This window comes from Ahaetulla prasina, chromosome 1, assembly GCF_028640845.1.
Source record: "Ahaetulla prasina isolate Xishuangbanna chromosome 1, ASM2864084v1, whole genome shotgun sequence".
NCBI classification, from domain to species: domain Eukaryota; kingdom Metazoa; phylum Chordata; class Lepidosauria; order Squamata; family Colubridae; genus Ahaetulla; species Ahaetulla prasina.
In genome coordinates, this window is record NC_080539.1 from 27,539,886 (window position 1) to 27,560,063 (window position 20,178).

The following is a 20,178-nucleotide window of genomic DNA, read 5'->3' on the forward strand; positions in this document are numbered from 1 at the left end:
CCACTGGTTCAAATCAAAATGGTTCTGAATGAGAATGGAGCTTCTCTCCCCCCCCCCCCCCAAGATTCCAGCTTTGTTTGGACTGGAATGGAAACTTCTGGCCACAACAAGAACATCGTCTTGGCCTGCAAGCATTTCAGATTATATTTCAGAGCCCCAAATCAAAATCTTAAGGCCCCTTTTAGAAAACGTCTTTGCTGGTGTGTCATCTCTCCCCACCCCCAAACAAAAGAAATCTCCAGACCTTCCCTTTGCACTTTCTTCTCCTCCTGATCCTCCTTTTTGGAAGTCATGAGGGTCCCTTGGAGCCTCAAAGAATGCTTGTGCAATTTTTAGACACCTCAAAGGCTGTGCGAGAGCAAGGCCTTCTCCCAGAAACTCTAGAGCAGTGGTAGTCAACCTGGTCCTACCTCCCACTAGTGGGCGTTCCAGCTTTCCTGGTGTGCGGTAGGGGTTTTGTCCGATACTGAAGCACTTTCCTCTTTTTTAATTTAATTGACTTTTTAAAAAAAATTCATAGCATTATTTAAAAACATTTTCATTAGGTTTTTATTTATTTTATTTATTATTTATTTATTAATTGCATTTGTATACCGCCCTTCTCCCGAAGGACTCAGGGCGGTTCACAGCCAATTAAAAAATACAATAAATACACATTAAAAACAGACTAAAATTTATATAAATAGTGGCCAAAATATTAAAAAACTAAATAATACAAAAACTAAAACCCATTTAAAATTACTTATTCAGGCTAGCCCAGCTCGATGGAATAAAAGAGTCTTCAGCTCACGGCGGAAGGTCCGAAGGTCGGGGAGTTGGCGAAGCCCCGGAGGCAGCTCATTCCAGAGGGCAGGAGCCCCCACAGAGAAGGCCCTACCCCTGGGGGTCGCCAGTCGACATTGTTTCACCGACGGCACCCCAAGGAGGCCCTCCCTGTGGGAGCGCACAGGTCGGTGGGAGGCTGATTGTGGCAGTAGGCGGTCCCGTAAATAGCCCGGTTCTAAGCCATGGAGCGCTTTAAAGATGATAACCAACACCTTGAATTTTTTATAAAATTTTAATTTTATAAAATTCCCCGTGACAATTTAAATTTCTGAAAATATACTATCACCCATGCATAAGTTTAGTTCACATTACGTAAGTGAAACTAAATGGCGCTATAATGCAACCGCAAACAAGAGCCTCATCCCAGAATAGCTCGTGCATTTCCTCCCACACCACCCAGCTGTAACAGACAAGCAGAGCTGGTAGCCAGTGCCCCTCCCCCAAACCCAATCCACGATGCGCAGGTGACGATACAAGGCGCATTACTGTGGAACCAGTGGGCGGTTAGAAAATTTTACTACTAACAGAGATACAAAAGTGGGCGGTAGGTATAAAAAGGTTGACTACCCCTGTGCTAGAGCCATGATGGCAAACCTATGGCACGCGCGCCAGAGGTGGCCCACAGCGCTCTCTCTGTGGGCACACAAGCCGTCCCCCAAGTTCAGCTCCGCTGCACATGCGTGTGCATCTCCCACCAGCCAGCTGGTCTTTGGGTCTCTGCCGCGCATGCGTGGGGGGGCATGCAGGGGGCACGTGTGGGGGGGTGCATGTGGGGGGCCACACGCACATTGCATTTTGGGGAGTCTGGCTCACATGTGCGCATTCGCACGCACACACACACACTTTGGGCACTTGGTCCAGAAAAGGTTAGCCATCACTGGTCTAGAGACCTACCTGACATAGGTTTACCATCACTGCCCTTTTCTTGCTGCTGAATCAAAGTCTTTCCCACAAATCACTACAGACCTTTGACTTTTCTCCAGCATCATAAGTAACAGTCCTAAGAGCTTTTAGATACCTTGCCTAGTTGAGATGATACCAAAAGAATGGGAAAGTACTACTTTTACATTTATATATATTAAATCTCTCTTTCTTAAGAACCAGGGACATAATGAAGACAAAGGCATGAATATACTGCAGGAAACATGTGGCTAAGATAACATATTTTTGCCGAGCGTCTCCTATATGAATAATTGGCACTCTCCTTTTTATAATCTTTCAAGGGATCTGATTGACAACCAATATCCCAAATCAGTGGTAGGCTTCCCCAGAATTTTGAAGCAGGATATGTAGGGGGGGGGGAAAGGAAGAGAGCCAGTTTGATCTATTGGGTTAAAGCAGTGGCCCCCCAATCTTTCGGGCAACAGGGATCGATTCCATGGAGAGAGGTTCTTCCACAGACTGGAGGGGGTGTGGTTTTGTGTGCCGCTTGCATCCCACAGATGGGACTTTGCTTGTTTGCATGGCCCAGTTTCTGGCATATCGCAGACCAGTTCCAATCCATAGACCGGGGTTGGGGTCAGAGGTGGGTTTCAGCAGGTTCTGACCAGTTCTAGAGAATCTGTAGCAGAAATTTTGAGTAGTTCAGAGAACCGGTAGTAAAAATTCTGACTGGCCATGCCCCCATCTATTCTCTGGCTCCCAAGTCCCAGCTGATTGGGAGGAAATGGGGATTTTGCAGTAACCTTTCCCTGCCATGCCCACCAAGCCATGCCACGCCCACCAAGCCACACCCACAGAACCGGTAGTAAAATTTTTGAAACCCACCAGACTTTGGTTGGGGCCCTCTGGGTTAAAGCATCAGACTAGGAACCAGGAGACTGTGAGTTCTAGTCTTGCCTTAAGAATGAAAGCTAGTTGGGTGACTCTGGGCCAATCACTTTCTCTCAGCCCAACCTCACAGGGTTGTTGTAAGAAAAATAGGAGGAGGAAAGAGTATGTTCACTGCCTTAAGTTATTTATAAAAAATAATAAAGTCAGGATTTTAAAAAAATTAAATAAATAAAATAAGCCTTTTTAAAAGTTTTCCTTCCTTGGCCAAAAAAATAAAAATAAAATAAAAGGAAGATTCAAGGCATACTCAAACATATGACGCAGCCTCGTCCACTGCTGTCTCCATCTCCAATTGCTTAACCCTGTTTAAAATGACAACCGTATTTTCTGAGCCAAACAGCCCATCCTTTACTTCAGTCTGCTAAAACCCCAGGGAGGGAGGGGGAGCCAAGGGAATGACAGATTCATAATTTTGATGAGTTATTGCTGTTATTTTGTCTACATTTTAATGTTTCTCTGGTAATGAGGGGCCAGAGGGGCATTCTGAGGGATTCTGGGACTTGAAGTCCAAATATCTTAAAACTAAAATAAACATTGCTCTACAGAGCCTTAAGTTTATACGTTTGAATGTCTTTTGTGTAGTATATAGGAAAATTATCTTTACAAATGTATTAGCTGAACGTTGGATAAATTGTGAGGTAGCATGGTTTGAAAACCTACCCTTCACCTTAGTATGTTGTATGAACCAAATTATCCCTTGAGTTGGTTTATTTAGGCACATATTATTTTAAGACACCAATTGTATTTTCTTAATCTAGGATCAGATTTAGGATGTCATATGAACCCAGACAGTATTACTTATTTTATTAAATTTATATGCTGTCCGTTTCACTATCGAGTGACTCCAGATCAGGGGTCTCCAACCTTGGCAACTTTAAGCCTGGAGGACTTCAACTTCCAGAATCCCCCAGCCAGCAAAGCTGGCTGGGGAATTCTGGGAGTTGAAGTCCACCAGGCTTAAAGTTGCCAAGGTTGGGGACCCCTGCTCCAGATGGTTTATTAAATATGATTATTATATTCTGTTGTTTTGCAAGAACACTCTTCTGTACCGGAGACAAAATCCTTGTGTGTCTAACCACACTTGGCCAGATAAATAAAATAAGTTAGTATTGTTTAAGTATCTTAATTCTATATTATTAGTGGACTTCTCGGTTTTTGGCTGCTCTTTGATACCCAGCTGCTTAGTAGTTTCCTTTCTTTTCATAGCTAATGTTGGTTTGGCTTATGAAAGTTTACATATCTGGTTTTACAAGGAATCAGTTTGGACAATCTTCCAGCCCTGCCCTGGGAATCCATTATCTCTTGTCTCTTCTGCCCCTCCCATCCTCTGCATTGTGTCTGTGTTTATTATATCATTCCTTATTTTTCATTGTGTTTCTCAATCTGCTTCCACTAACCATCCAGTTGGTTTTTCAGTCTGCTCTGGCTCATTTATGGGGGGGGGGGGGTTCTGCCTTGTGTTGACTTAACTTTGGCTGCCGTCCATCAACTAATTAAGCTGGAATGCTGGAGTTTAAACCAGTTTTAAGTCCCTCTTGGGAGGAAGCTAAGCTGGTTGAAAAATACCAACTGGACCGTTTTTTTTACTGATCTTGGGATCAGCTGTCTCTTTCTTTCATTGTCTTCCAGCTTGCTTAAAGAAAAAAAAAGCTTTCTCCAGTTTGGCCCTAGCTTTCTTTTCAGGTGGCAATATTTAATCTGGCCTTGTTCTCACACATAACTCAAGTAGGGGGAAAAGGGGGAAACAGCTGGGAAACAGGTGGCAGGCACAACTTTTTCTATCAGCGGGCAAAGGCTCCAGTCAGGGGAAGGGCACAGTACACCTTTCTAGTTTAAATCCTTGCTTGTCAGATCTCCAAAGCACCTGAGGGTAGAACAAGAAGCAATGGGTGGAAACTAATCAAGGAGAGAATCAACTTAGAACTAAGGAGAAATTTCCTGACAATTAGAACCATCAATAAGTGGAGCAACTTGCCTGCAGAAGTTGTGAATGCTCCAACACTGGAAATTTTTAAGAAAATGTTGGATAGCCATTTGTCTGATATGGTGTAGGGTTTCCTGCCTTGGCAGGGGGTTGGACTAGAAGACCTCCAAGGTCCCTTCCAACTCTGTTATTATATTATATTGTATTGTATTGTATTGTATTGTATTGTATTGTATTGTATTGTATTGTATTGTATTGTATTGTATTGTATTATATTATATTATCCCAATCCCAAACCTGCTCCTGCTGCTCGGGGGAAACATTTCACAATTGGCGCTTTGGTGACATTTTGAAGCCACAGAGACAGAAGAGTTTGGGCTGGTTTAAAAACAATAACAACAACCCACAAACTGTGTTAAGGGTGGAATGAAACCATTGGTGCTTGCAGGAAATGGGGCACAATGAACGTAGAGAAGGGAGCATTCTTGGGTGGGAATAGTGGGGTTCAGTGGTAGGTTTCAATTTTTTTTTACTACTGGTTCTGTGGGTGGGGCTTATTTATTTATTTATTTATTTATTTTATTAGATTTTTATACCGCCCTTCTCCCGAAGGACTCAGGGCGGTGTACAGCCAGAAAATAAAACCCACAATATACACAAATTAAAATAGAAATTAAGACGAGCATATTACAAAAAATGGCCGACATTTAAAAGTTTAAAACCCTAAAAAATTAATAAATAACCCCGATTAAAATTTACTAAAACTTTTAAGCCAGTCCCGCTTGAATAAATAAATGCGTTTTCAGCTCACGGTAAAAAGTCCGAAGATCAGGCACTTGGCGTAGACCAGGGGGAAGTTTGTTCCAAAGCGTAGGAGCTCCAACAGAGAAGGCCCTACCCCTGGGGGCCGCCAGCCGACATTGTTTGGCGGACGGCACCCTGAGAAGACCCTCTCTGTGTGAGCGTACGGGTCGGTGGGAGGCATAAGGTAACAGCAGGCGGTCCCGTAAGTACCCGGGCCCTAAGCCATGGAGCGCTTTAAAGGTGGTAACCAAAATCTTAAAACGCACCCGAAAGACCACAGGGAGCCAGTGCAGACTGCGCAGTAGTGGTGTTACATGGGAGCAACGAGTGGCTCCCGTTACTACTCGCGCAGCTGCATTCTGGACTAGCTGCAGCCTCCGGGTGCACTTCAAGGGCAGCCCCATGTAGAGAGCATTGCAATAATCCAAACGAGAAGTGACCAGAGCGTGAGTGACCGTGCATAAGGCATCCCGGTCAAGGAAGGAGCGCAACTGGCGGACCAAGCGTACTTGGTGAAAGGCCCTCCTGGAGACAGCCGCCAAATGATCATCAAATGACAGCCACCCATCCAAGAGGATGCCCAAGTTGCGTACCCCTTCCATTGGGGCCAATAACTCGCCCCCGACAGTCAGCCGCGGTTGCAGCTGACTGTACCGGGTGCCGGCATCCACAGCCATTCCGTCTTGGAGGGATTGAGTTTGAGTCTGTTTCTCCCCATCCAGACCCGTACGGCTTCCAAGCACCGGGACAGCACTTCGACAGCTTCATTGGGGTGGTCCGGGATGGAAAAGTACAGTTGAGTATCATCAGCGTACAGATGGTAACTCACCCCGAAACCACTGATGACCTCACCCAGCGGCTTCATGTAGATGTTGAACAGGAGAGGCAAGAGAATCGACCCCTGAGGCATCCCACAAGTAAGGCGCCTCACGGACGATCTCTGCCCCCCTGTCAACACTGTCTGCGACTGGTCAGAGAGATAGGAGGAGAACCACCGATAAACGGTGCCTCCCACTCCCAAACTCTCCAACCGGTGCAGCAGGATACCATGGTCGATGGTATCAAAAGCCGCTGAGAGATCTAATAGGACCAGGGCAGAGGAACAACCCCTATCCCTGGCCCTCCAGAGGTCATCGACCAACGCGACCAAAGCTGTCTCCGTACTGTGACCGGGCCGGAAGCCGGACTGGAACGGGTCTAGATAGACAGCTTCATCCAGGTACTGGGGAAGCTGCCATGCAACTACACTCTCTACAACCTTCGCCACAAAGCGAAGGTTGGAGACTGGACGGTAATTCCCCAAAATAGCTGCATCCAGGGAAGGCTTCTTGAGGAGGGGTCTCACCACTGCCTCTTTCAAGGCAGCGGGGAAAACCCCTTCCACCAATGAAGCATTTATAATCCCCCAGAGCCAGCCTCGTGTCACTTCCTGAGTAGCCAGTACTAACCAGGAGGGACACGGGTCCAGTAAACATGTAGTTGCATGTAACCTCCCCAGCAACCTGTCCACGTCCTATCAACCCGGCCATTGGCTTGATGGGTGTGGCGTGGCTTGGGCGGCGTGGCTTGGGCATGGCAGGGGAAGGATACTGTAAATCTCCATTTCCTCCTGATCAGCTGGGACACGGGAGGCAGAGAATAGATGGGGGCAGGGCCAGTCAGAATTTTTACTACCGATTCTCCGAACTACTCAAAATTTCTGCTACCGGTTCTCCAGAACTGGTCAGAACCTGCTGAAACTCACCTCTGGTGGGGTTTCCTATGCATTCTGGGGAGCACATCATTTTTAACTTACTTCACCCACTGCATTGCCTTTGTGGTTTCTTTTATTTTGGTGTCCTCACTGCCCAGTTTTTCTAAGACCCCATAAGACTCTTTCTCCTCCCACCACCATCTAAGCTCTCAGATCCTTCTCTGCATCCCCAATTCAGAACAATAACAGCAATTGCCACAATTCCTTCCTTCCTTCCTTCCTTCCTTCCTTCCTTCCTTCCTTCCTTCCTTCCTTCCTTCCTTCCTTCCTCTTCCCTCCCTCTCATTCTTTCTTCACCTTCCCTCCCTCCCTCCAGAAATCCAATGAAGTTTCTGGATGTAACTATCTGGAGCAGTATTTCTCAGCAAATTTAAGATGCATAGACTTCAACTTCCATGGCTGGCTGGGGAATTCTGGGAATAGAAGTCCAAACATATTAAAGTTGCTGAGGCTGAGAAACATTGATCTGGAGTTTTTCTGTGATGTTATGGCAACTTCTGTCATTGTTTGGCTGTCGTCATCCCCTCCACCCCACCAGAGCTGCAAGTAGTGCTGGGTATGTATCCCGTGGTCCAATCTTGAATGTCCATGGTACATGCATTGGGTAAGGAAAGAATGTGGAAAAGATAGCTAGCTAGAAGCAGGTGCCTCACCGGAATTGAGTGCAAAGTAGTGGGTTGCCTGGGGGAGAAAAAATATGCTTTTATCTCCAGATAAGGAGCAATCTATTTTGTCATGGTTGATCCTACAATACTTGCACTGCTCTCAGTTAAGAGGGCTGTTGGGGAGAACTTTAAACAAACAAAATATGCATTGCTGAGCTAATGCCCTATAGTGAAGATACTTCATCAGCCATCTCAAATCTTATTTTCTTGACCTTAAATTGCTGGGATGGGGTGACATGGACATCCTGCACATCTGTTAATGAGCATGCACAGGCTGCAGATGTCAACTCCTCTTCCACTCTTCTCGCTGTTTATCCAGATAGTAAATATTTGCCGCCAAATACGTTTGAACTGCAAAATAGCTCTCTTCAATCCGAGGCCTTCCACATATGTTAAATCGTAACACCCCTGATTGATTTGTTGCCAGCCGCTCAGCAGGGTCTTAGGTAGGAATCATGGAAATTGTAATTTAATAGACACGCAGAGGCCTAGAATGAAGGAGGCCAATTTGTAGTGTAAGGGCAGTCAGGAAGATGGTGCTTTTTGTTAAATATTCAGAGGGTGTGTTGTGTATTGAAGTTTGTCTCATGAATTTGGACTCCTTTGAGGTTGCTAAATCATTGGCTTTTTTTAAAAAAATAACATTCTGTCCAGTGCCTGAGAAAAGAACTGAATGTATGCCAAGCCCAGGATTTCTCTTTAAACACATTTATACAGCATGCTAAGTTGCTAGGTTTGTTAGGGTTAGGCTAAACAAGCAAGCTGGGTTTCTGCGGCTGGGTTAAAAAAAAAGAATCAACCTCAAACCATTGTGGTTTAGCTAGGATTTAACATAACATGGTTTTAGTATGATGTTGATATTCAGTTATTGGGGCTTTTTGGCTAACCAACATCCAATTTCAACCTCTGCAGGAGCTGCCTACAATCTAATTTCTCCAACTGCCCTGGATAAAGTACAGTTCCTGTTTTGCCCTGTGAGGCTTATTCAGCTTGTCTTCCAAACTTTCAATGCGCAAGCGTAGATGCTAAATGTTAGTGCGTTGTGATAGTTTCCTTTCTTGTCCCTGAATCTCAGCCTAGAAGCCAGTCTTCCCCATCCTGATATTCTCCAGATGTGCTGGATTGTAGCTCCTATCAACCCGGCCATTGGCCAGGCTAGTTGGAAGTAGTGTGCCTTGTAATCCAAGACAGCAGGGAGGATGGCAGGTTTGAGGAAACCTGCCATAACCACTTATCAAGAGAGCAAATGTGGCTGAGTCATTGCTACGCTATAAGGAACTAGGTCTGGATTAGATTTTTTTTTTAAAAAAAGATTCTCAGCAATTGTTGCTCTATAACTGTTAGCTCCAGTTGACTAATACTTTTTCCAAGTAAATAAATGTCTTCTGTGTCCGATGGAGGAGACTTTCTAGCAACATGTAATATAAGTCTAGTTTGATGAAAAGAAGAACTAGGGGTGACATGATAGCAGTGTTCCAATATCTCAGGGGTTGCCACAAAGAAGAGGGAGTAAAGCTACTCTCCAAAGCACCTGAGGGCAGGACAAGAAGCAATGGGTGGAAACTGATCAAGGAGAGAAGCAACCTAGAACTGAGGAGAAATTTAGAACAATCAGTGGAACAACTTGCCTCCAGAAGTTGTAAATGCTCCAACACTGGAAGTTTTAAGAAGAGGTTGGGTAACCATTTGTCTGAAATGGTATAGGGTTTTCTGCCTAAGCGGAGGGTGGGACTAGAAGACCTTCAAGGTCCCAACTCTGTTATTCTATGCCCTATGCCTATGCCATTCCATTCCATTCTAGTCTATTCTAGTCTATTCTAGTCTAAAGGGGTGGTGGCAAATATTGAGCACTCTTTGATGTGAGAAAGCCTACCCTTTTTGTCCCTGTGGGGTGTCAAAACAATTTATCTGTGTAAGTATCGATGGAGATTCTCAGTCACCAAGGTCATGGTTGTGTCAAAGGTGTTTTTCAAATGGCAACTGGATTTTGTTGTTCCTTGAAGATATTTCGCTTCTCATTCAAAAAGCTTCTTTTTATCTATCCACCACCATTCAGTCAGAACTGAAGAAGCTTCTTGGATGAGAAGTGAAACATCTTCAAGGAAAAACAAAATCCAGTTGCCTTTTGAAAAAACCACTTTTGGGATTCTCTGCATAAGCTTTCTGTTCCCTGCTAGCCCTCTCCTATCACTGAAACAATGTTGTTACTCTATGGCTGCATTCAGATGTGTTTCCAACCCCAAATAACGCCTTCCCCTAGTCTGCTTTAGAAATTGACTTTTCTCATTTACAGAATGTGAAGTGCCAGTGGTTCTGCAAGTTACATTTATAATTTGATGCATGCCTCTGGTTTTATGCTTAGAAGACAAATGCACTCTACATATGCTTGGAATCATATATTTATTTCATATATGTTGAAGCTGGATTGGGCACCAGAAAAATATTCTGGACCTGAAGTTGTGTAATGCTGAGTCGAATGAAAACCCTGCCTTTAGTCAATCCAGTTCCTATCGATAATTACATTTTTTGCTGAGTCTTCCTTTTATTTTTTTCCCTTCCCCATAAAATTTGCATCCATGTGTTTGTGTGAAGGCTACTGAAACCAGGCTGGAAACATTTGAAAGTCCTAGTAGATGGGGTGGCAAAAAGAATTAAAGCATCCGTTTGTTTGCATCCAGTTTTGGTCGCCACGATGTAAAAAAGATGTTGAGACTCTAGAAAGAGTGCAGAGAAGAGCAACAAAGATGATTAGGGGACTGGAGGCTAAAACATATGAAGAACGGTTGCAGGAACTGGGTGTGTCTAGTTTAATAAAAAGAAGGATTAGGGGAGACATGATAGCTGTGTTCCAATATCTCAGGGGCTGCCACAAAGAAGAGGGAGTCGGGCTGTTCTCCAAAGCACCTGAGGGTAGAACAAGAAGCAATGGGTGGAAACTAATCAAAGAAAGAAGCAACTTAGAACTAAGGAGAAATTTCCTGACAGTTAGAACAATTAATAAGTGGAACGACTTGCCTGCAGAAGTTGTGAATGCTCCAACACTGGAAATTTTCAAGAAAATGTTGGATAACCATCTAACTGAGATGGTGTAGGGTTTCCTGCCTGGGCAGGGGGTTGGACTAGAAGGCCTCCAAGGTCCCTTCCAACTCTGATGTTATGTTATGTTATGTTATGTTATGTTATGTTATGTTATGTTATGTTATGTTATGTTATGTTATGTTATGTTATGTTATGTTATGTTATGTTATGTTACATCTAGTGGTCATCTGAATATATGCAGCCTGGATGTGGTAGTTCTAATGCGTGCCTGCACATCTAAACACACACTAATTGTTCTTTGGCCATAAAAGCTGCTTCTGCCATTGCAGCATTCTCTTGGCTGAAAGAGGTCAGCCCATTGTTTGAATCCCAAGGCAAAATATGCTGCATTTAAACACAAATACAAGTGTTTATTTAAGGGGAAAGAAGCCACAGTGTCAGCAAGAGGAAGGAGGGGCTGGAGAACGTGTGCTAAGAAGCATGGGTTGTATTAGGTTCTGCCGTGCAACATGCACAGGTGGCTAGAAGGAATTAAAGTTTTATTGGAAGGAACAACCAATGGAATAGCTTGCCTCCAGACATTGTGGGTGCTCCATCACTGGAGGCTTTCAAAGAGAGACTGGAAAAGCATTGGTCTGATAGGGTCTCCTGCTTGAGCAGGGGGTTGGACTAGAAGACCTCCAAGGTCCCTTCCAACTCTATTATTCTATGTTCTATGTTCTAACTAATGCTAGTCCTTGGAGTTGAATAGCAAGACAGCTGCTGGATTCATGTATATGTATATTTACCTTTGGAGGTATATTTAAATAATCATACATTTACAAGTCTTGAAATTCAAACTGCATTTATGCCGTCTGCATTTCTGCCACTATGCAGGTGACTTTGGTAAGGGGTTATATATTAGTTTTGAATGAAGGATGAGGTTATATGCATAAATGTGTGTGTATATGTGTTTATAAAATAAAATATTTGTCTGAATCCTATTGAATTTACTAGTTATGTTTGCACAAGAGTTTAAATTAATAATCTAATGGCATTTATAAGACTGAATAAACTTGCTTCATTTTCGCCTTGGTTGGGGTGTTTTATTTACTTGTCAGATTTATATAGCTGCTCATTCTGCATACAGGTGACTCTGGGAAGTATACAACAAAATCAGATTGTTATTGTTTTGTTTTGTTCTGTTTAACACGTTGAGTGGTTTAGCATGTTGAGTGAATCAAGCCCATTCATTTAGCTTATGAGGCTGGGTGCGCCCAGGAAAAGGTAGATGGCACATCGTAAGACATGTAAAATAGAGCAGACTTAGACTGACTGATTGTGGCTACCATCTTGGCTTCTGGTCCTTTGATCACTTGGTTGTAATCACTGTCTTGACTTTTTTGGCCTCTCCCTGTCAACATCCATGAACAAGGAAGAGGCAGGGGGAAAAAACAACAGGCAGGAACAGGGAAGGGAGGCAGGCTTTATCCCAAAACGGCTTAATCTTTTGGTTGGCCACTGAGGTGAAGTTAAAAACATGACTAGACTAGGTACCATCTGTGCTCTCCATGCAATCCAAAAACAATTTCTCTCTCTTATTTTATTGATAGGGGTTCCAGGTGCTGGAGCAGGAGTTCCAGGAGCAGGGTTCTACCCAGGTAAGAATTAGCACCATCCTAAGTGTTAGATTAGAGAGGGTCGCCATGGCTCAGTGGCTAAGATGCTGAGCATGTTGATCGAGAGGTCGGCAGTTCAGCAGTTCGAATTCCTAGTGCCGCATAATGGAGTGAGTTCCCGTTACTTGTCCCAGCTTCTGCTAACCTAGCAGTTTGAAAGCACGTAAAAAAATGCAAGTAGAAAAATAGGGACCACCTTTGGTGGGAAGGTAACAGCGTTCTATGCGCCTTTGGCGTTGAGTCATGCCGGCCACATGACCATGGAGACGTCTTTGGACACTGCTGGCTCTTCAGCTTTGAAATAGAGATGAGCACCGCCCCCTAGAGTCGGGAACGACTAGCACATATGTGCAAGGGGAACCTTTACCTTTTAAGTGTTAGAGATGCCATGATTGTGCAACATTGGTGATGCACTGTGTGCCTGCTCACAATACCAATTTCAATCAAACTCAAACATTGAGCTAGAAAAGAAGTAGCCAGGGAGAAGACCATTATTTATTCATTTGCTAATTTATTCTGTATAATGACCTTATTGGAGGGAGGTGAAATGGAATATTTGGAGTTTTTTCTTTCCTGTGAATGGGCAAAATGTTAATTTGCATGAGTGCCTTATACCTATAATATGAGTTAACACTACTTTTTTTCTTAGTTTTCCACTATAAGAAAATGGGATGGGAACATTAGAATAGTATATTTCTATATGTTGCAGCAGATGCCAGAACAAATCATAATATCTCAGACATATTCCGATACTATAAAAGAATATATCACATAGCATGGGGACTGGTGTTTCAGAGGGCACCATCTATCCCTCTTGATTAGTGAAAGTTTACAGTTTCTGATGTTTGGACTTCAGCTCCCAGAATTCTTGAGCCAGCATCACTGGTTAGGGAATTCTGGGAGTTTGAAGTCCATGCATGTGAATGTTGCCAAAGTTGAGATTGATCTAGATCGATCCACTTTAAATCATGGCATTCTATAATGTTTCAAGGATGCCTTTTTCCATATCTACCTTAAAATATAGGGAATATTTCCTAGATAGATTAAAATCTTCACTTTGCACCAAATATGCATTTATAAAATCAGTTCATAACAAAGTTGGTATTTCACATGGGGTGGAAGTAGGGAATCTGTCGTGATCTTCTATCCAGACAGATTCTGCCTTCTTATTTCTTCACTTAGGAGAGTTTAAAAAGATCATTGGGGAACACCAAAAAAAAATGTAAATCACTGTGTGATCTTATCTTGCTTTCATTGGCAATTTGTTTGCACTTATCGTTTTATCCAAAAACCACCTGCAAGCTCATTTCCTTCCTTGCCTTAGTTATTACCCTATTGTGCTATTTCTTTTCTTCACAAAATTAGGGATGTTATTAGTGGCTAAATTAACCTATGTATGCCCATTTCTTTAAAAAAAGCATTCTTCAGAAAGCTTTGTGAAATTCCCTTAAGTGGGAAGTGCACAATACAGATATGAACATACTTGGCTCAGAATTCCTACTTGGGGGGGAAAACAACTAATATAATATCATGGTTGGGGCCAGTGTTTTATATGCTTTATTGAAATGACTAAGAATTGTTTAAAATCCTTGTTTTCTGCAGGAACAGCTGGCATCGGAGGCCTAGGGGGACTTGGCGGCACAGGTAAGCCCCTAATGGAGTAGAACAAGATTCCTTGCTGGGTTTGTTTATAAAATAATGCTATTTTGAAAAATAATGCATACAGTGGAGCAAATGAGCATCTCTTCTTCCTCCCTGATAATGCTAGAATTTGGTGATATCCAGTGAAATGTGCATATGTAAGAAATGCAAAGGAAAATATATAAAGGGGGAAAAAAAACTCCTGATGGTAAGATCTATACAACAGGGGAACAATCTACCCATGGAGACTGTTTTCCATCTCTGGAGCAAGAAGAGGCTGGACAGCCATCTCTCACAGATGGTTAAATTAATTTTCCTACAAATTGCATGGTTTGGCCTAAGTAATCCTTGGTGATCCTCCCAACTGCATAGTTCTATGATTCTGTCACAATTGACTAATAATGATCAAATTCATAGTCACACCTTGGTGGTGATACCTGTCTGCTAGCCTAGGTGGCATTTCCAAAAAGCTGCACATGTTAACAGTTGCCTAGTTGGCTCATAAGAAATCTGGTTGGAAATGAGCCAATTTGGTCTAGCGGTTAAAGCATCAGGCTAAAAAGCAGGAGACTGTGAGTTCTAGTCCTGCCTTAAGCATGAAAGCCAACGAGGGTCAGGCATTCTTTCTCAGGCCAACCCACCTCACAGGGTTGCTGTGGAGAAAATAAGAGGAAGAAAGAGTATTATGTATGTTCTCTGCCTTGGGTTACTTCTAAAAAATAATAGTCAAAGAAAATACATACATACATACATAGGTACATACATAAATAAATACGACTGTCATGAAGTTCATTGATCCAGACTTCTCCATGAAGAGTTTGCACCAGTTCTGAATCACTTCCATACCTCTGTGATGTTCAACCTCAGCTGCCACAGCCACCTAAAAGGTCCTGTAAGAGGAATGGTAGTTTTCCTGCTTTGCATCTCACCTCAGTAGCTTGAGGAAAAAGAGGAGTGAAATTGCCAAATTCCTTTGTGTACAGTACTATAAACACAAGGGTGGTGAGAGAATCTAAGGAACCAAGGCAACTCAGGGCAGAGAAGTGGTATTGGCTCTTTTTTTCATTGTGAACTTGGCAGTCACGAAGAGAGTTGCAGACATTTTTTAAGTTGGCTTTGGAAGAAATGGGGAGTGGAAATACAGTATTATGGAAATATTCCCAGGCAAGATTTCTCAGCCTAATCTATTTTCCAGAGTTGCAGGTGGTCCCTGGAATAGACAAACATTTTTTTAAAAAGGAATTGCAGCCATGTGTTGCATGTGCACGCATGCTTCTATGCTGGAGAAAAAAGTTTGTCACTGGGGTAACTGCTGCTATCCCAGCTTTCCTTCTGCTGCACTGCTGAGATAAGGCCAGCAGAGATATTTCTCTTGCATGAGGACTATCCCTATCAGGCTGTGACTTTCCAGAGGGGTGTGCTTCCTGTGGAACCTGCCATAAAGGCCTTGGTCTTCATGAAGGGACATGAGAAAAATTTTTCTTTTTTGATGTTCTTCCACAGGAGCTGGCATTGGAGGTGGACTTGGAGGAACAGGTGAGTCATTGTCTCAACTAACTAGGCTTCACTTCAACCCCACAGGTTGCTCAACCTGCATCTAGCCAACTATAGTTGAACCCAAATAGCTAAGCAGAAATCAACAGGGCTGTAGACTAGATCAAGAAGTTGAAAACCTAAGATAGGGAAATTTTTACTTTTTCTTTTCTTGTCTGTATGTTTGTTCCTTTTTACATTGTTTTTTATTGGGAGATAAAATCCCCAATATAATTATTTCAACATGAGCAATAAGCGAGAAACGTGTGTGTTGTTTTTTTGCTGTGTAATTTGCTAGGTTTTTTTTTATTATTTGGAAAGGGATTTTGGAATATATAAGTGATGGGAGACCTTTTAATTAGGGTGAGAGTGAAGGCAGGAGAGATTTTTATTTTATTATTCTGTGAGGTTTTCTTTACTATTTGGATTGGGATTCTTGAAATAAATAAGGGATGGGTGACCTTTCGATTAAGGTGAGAATTAAGATAGGAGAGATTTTTGTTTTTAACTTTTTCAGTTGCTTTTCTTATCTTATCTTTTTTCTATGTGAAATGGGATTTTGAAATAAATAAGTGATGGGTGACCTTTTAATTAAGGTGAGATTTAAGTTAGGAGAGAATTTAACCTTGTTTTTATTTTATTTTTTGGCTATAGGTCTTCGATAAATATTAGAGATAATTGACTTGTATTTTGTTTATTGAAGAAGGGTGGGGCAACAAAAGGGACAAAAAATATGGTAATTTGATTTGACTAAATATCTTCCAGGATAAAGGGGTGGAATAAAGGTTTTAAAAGAAAAGGGCTATTATAAATTTGAAGAGGGGAAAATATTGGATAAATGATACAATGAGAGGGTGAAATTTGAAATATGTTAAAGTATGTAACTGACTGATATCTTGTTCAACAAAGATTTGTATGTTTTGTTTTTGTTTTCAAAAAATAAAAAACTTGTTTTAAAAAAAAGAAGTTGAAAACCCATTCTAAAAAAAACAAAAATTAATTCCATACTGTTGCAAGAAAAGACACAGACATGAATTCAGCAGGAGTCAAAACCGCTATGAAAGAAATCTTTACCTATCTTCACCTACCACAATCTCTATGTGTATTGTGATTACAACTTTCAAAATTTCCAGCTTCTGTGAATTCCAGTAAAGTTCTTCTCCTATCAAAAGAACAATATTGTGTATCATCTTGTAGAAAGTTCTATTGATATAACACAAATAGAATAGAATATACCCGTGATGGCGTACCTATGACACGCGTGCCCAAAGTGGCACAAGAAGCCATGTCGCCTGGCATGTGCAGCGTCTCCCGTTCCTCTTCCATGTTTCTGGTGCGTATGCATGCGCGACAATCAGTTGGCCGTTTTGCATGTGGCAGTGCCGAAAACTGGAAGAGCTGGTCTTCCGTTTTTCTGCGTGATCATGCACGCTGGGCAGCTGATTGTTGGGTGCGCATGTGTGCCAGAAAGCCGGAAGACTAGCTGGCCTGCACACATGCGAGCGCTGGAAACCAGAAGTTTGTTTTTGCGGGTGCGCATGCGCCCTGGGCAGCTCCTCTTCCGGGCTGCGACCCAGATGAGCGCATGCTCCCTTGAAGGTTCGCCATCACTGTAATATACTGAATACAGTATATTCTGTATATATACATACTGTATATATACTATACAGTTCCCATAACCTTTAAATGGTACATCATAGAGCAAAATGTTTTCAACCAAAGTACCTCAAATAACTAACAGAAAGTGTCTAGTGTCCTTGGGACCCATGATTGCCATGGAATTGAAATTTAGACAAATATTATAAAACATGACCTAAAAATGATAAAAACATTTCATAATACAAAAGGTCATAAAACATCTGTGCTCAGATGCCGATGTTTGACTAAGCTACACAGTTGAATATGGGCTACTTTCAAGGCAGATACATCTTTGAAGATCTCCCTGAATTTTTAAGTACATTAGAAGCTTTACCATTAGTGAAGGCATTGAGGAATCTTGTTAAGGAAATATCTCTGAAACGATGACACAATGGGTCACAGCAAGAGTTTATTCAGTAAGCCACAGTTAAATAACCCATAGCTTAGCTAGAGTCTCAACTCAACTGGGGCTTCCCAGTTAACAATTGACGCACACAATTGTTCCCATCAAAAATGAATGGTGCATTTTTTTTTTACAGGTGGCCTATATCCAGGAGGGGTCTATCCTGCTGGATCTGCTGCTGCAGCCTATAAAGCCGCCGCTAAAGCTGGTAAATCAAAATTGATGTTCTCCATTGACCTCATGTTCAGTATTCTGATTCTATTTCGTCTTGCCACAGACCAGTCTTGGACAAAAATCATAGATGAAATCAGAGGTTTATTCAATTCCTTTTTGCCTGTATTGGCTTTCTTGGTATGGGATGCCAAGTTCTTATAAGGTCATCTCTTTACCTGCCTTGTCCCCATTTTGGCTTATAGATGGTAACTAACTCTTAGTGATTCGTGATATAATTTATCCTCAATTTACGAACAGATGCTTAGCAACCGGTTGAAGTTGCAGCAGACCCTCCAGGAGGTACTTACAACTTGGTTCCAAACTCCCCCCCCACCGGTGTGGTCACATAAACTCATTCTGGGTGCTTGGCAACCAGCCTGTGCTTATGGCCACTTGCTGAATCCTGCAGTCACATGGCCAGGATTATGACAATTTTGCCAAAAACCAGACTTTACTTGCAGTTTTCAGCAAAAATGCTCCTTGGGGACCAGTGGGTTTGCTTAACATTCGTGGCATTCACTTAGCAACTGCCACAATGGTTGTAAAATTGGCTCCATTCAGGGGTGAAATTCAGCAGGTTCTGACAGGTTCTGGAGAACCGATAGCGGAAATTTTGAGTAGTTTGGAGAACCGACAAATACCACCCCTTGCTGGCCCCAGAGTGGGGAGGGAATGGGGATTTTGTAGTATCCTTCCCCCGGAGTGGGGTGAGAATGGGGATTTTGCAGTATCCTTCCCCTGCCATGCCCACCAAGCCACACCCACAAAATCGGTAGTAAAAAAAAATTGGATTTCACCACTGGCTCCATTCATATATTGACCCACTTTATGAATGTCATGAACTGTATTGGGCAGGCTCCGTTGTGGTCATAAGTCAAGGACTACCTGTGCAGAAGTCATTGCATTGTGCTTCCTGCCTTTAGAAGAAACTTCCTATGGTTGCTCCCCATGAATAGTGTCGTCCTCCCCGCTCCTCCTCCTCCCTCTTCCTTTGCTTCTGCTTCTTCAGTTGATCATTTATAATTAAAAAAAACCTAACCCAAACCAAAGAAACAAGAAAAAAAAATAGAAGATGCAGTAAAGGAAAAAACTTGGAAGAAAAACAGAAAGGAAGGAAAAATTAGAATATAATTAAAAGAATATATATATAAAGAAGTGACTTCCCCCTTCATTATAACATATATAAACAATTATAGTAACTTATCACCTTCTCTTAAAATAGAACAAATGATCTCTTCTTCCCCTAGTCCATTTCCTATCTATAAATAAATCCATAAAAACCTCATCATTTCATTTCTGAGGCCAGCAAAATTTCATTAAAGGTTAATAGAGATACAGCATATCTATTTTAGCCTTGATCAAATGAACCAATTTTATATTCCTCCCTTTTACTTCTAACAATATTGATCTTTTAATTCCTTCAAATAATGCCCTAGAACGTGATTTTTCATGTTTTCTTTATTCCTTCTTACAAAACTCTTCTTTGCCTTTGTGTGAGCAGGCAAACAGTGAGGAGAGTACTCCTCTGGGAGCAGCAAATTCTATTTTCTGTCATCCTAAATAAAAAAATTATTTTATTTTTATTTTATTTATTGATATTTCCTATTTCTAAACCATATCCCCCCTCTTAGATATAAGAAGTCTAGATATAGAGGAATCATTAACCTCATCCCAACACCATCCTAGTCCTCAAACCTCAGTCAATAAGTGTGTGTTTTATCATCTTCAGGACTAGGTTTACCTGGAGGTGGAGTAGGCGGACTACCTGGAGGTGGAGGAGGCGGTCTACTTGGAGGCGGCATAGGTGGACTACCTGGAGGTGGAGTAGGCGGACTACCTGGAGGTGGCTTTGGTGGACTACCTGGAGGTGGAGTAGGCGGTCTACTTGGAGGCGGCATAGGTGGACTACCTGGAGGTGGTGTGGGCGGATTACCTGGTAGGTCTATTAATATGGAGTGATATTATCAACCTTTCTGTACCCAAAAATCTTAGCTCTGAATAAGAACGGTTGTTCAGTAAGTCCCATGTCAACTTCTTCCAATCACATGATTCAAACTAGGAGAAAGTTGGAGGGACGGTCTCTTGACTTTGTTTATCAAGATACAGAAGCAGTTTATGGTGTGGTGGAAACAATGAAACAAAAAAATCTCTATTATAGCTTCATTCCCCCATGTACCTGTCTTGGTCATGGGCAAGGAGAGCAAGTGGTATTGTGTGCAACATGACACCATCATGGAAATACTGTAATA

General features: G+C 42.3%; 1 protein-coding gene across 16 annotated transcripts in view; it reads left to right on the plus strand.

Moving 5' to 3' along the window:
• ELN (elastin) overlaps positions 1 to 20,178 on the plus strand; it is a 107,641-nt gene that overhangs the window by 34,869 nt on the left and 52,594 nt on the right. For 15 of the 16 annotated variants that reach the window (XM_058164545.1, XM_058164547.1, XM_058164551.1 and 12 more), the window contains exons 2-6: positions 12,436 to 12,483; positions 14,104 to 14,145; positions 15,646 to 15,678; positions 17,853 to 17,924; positions 19,659 to 19,865. In XM_058164545.1, coding sequence (XP_058020528.1) covers positions 12,436 to 12,483; positions 14,104 to 14,145; positions 15,646 to 15,678; positions 17,853 to 17,924; positions 19,659 to 19,865 — 402 coding nt within the window. The remainder of the gene's footprint in view (positions 1 to 12,435; positions 12,484 to 14,103; positions 14,146 to 15,645; positions 15,679 to 17,852; positions 17,925 to 19,658; positions 19,866 to 20,178) is intronic. The other variant, XM_058164561.1, reaches the window with a different exon arrangement.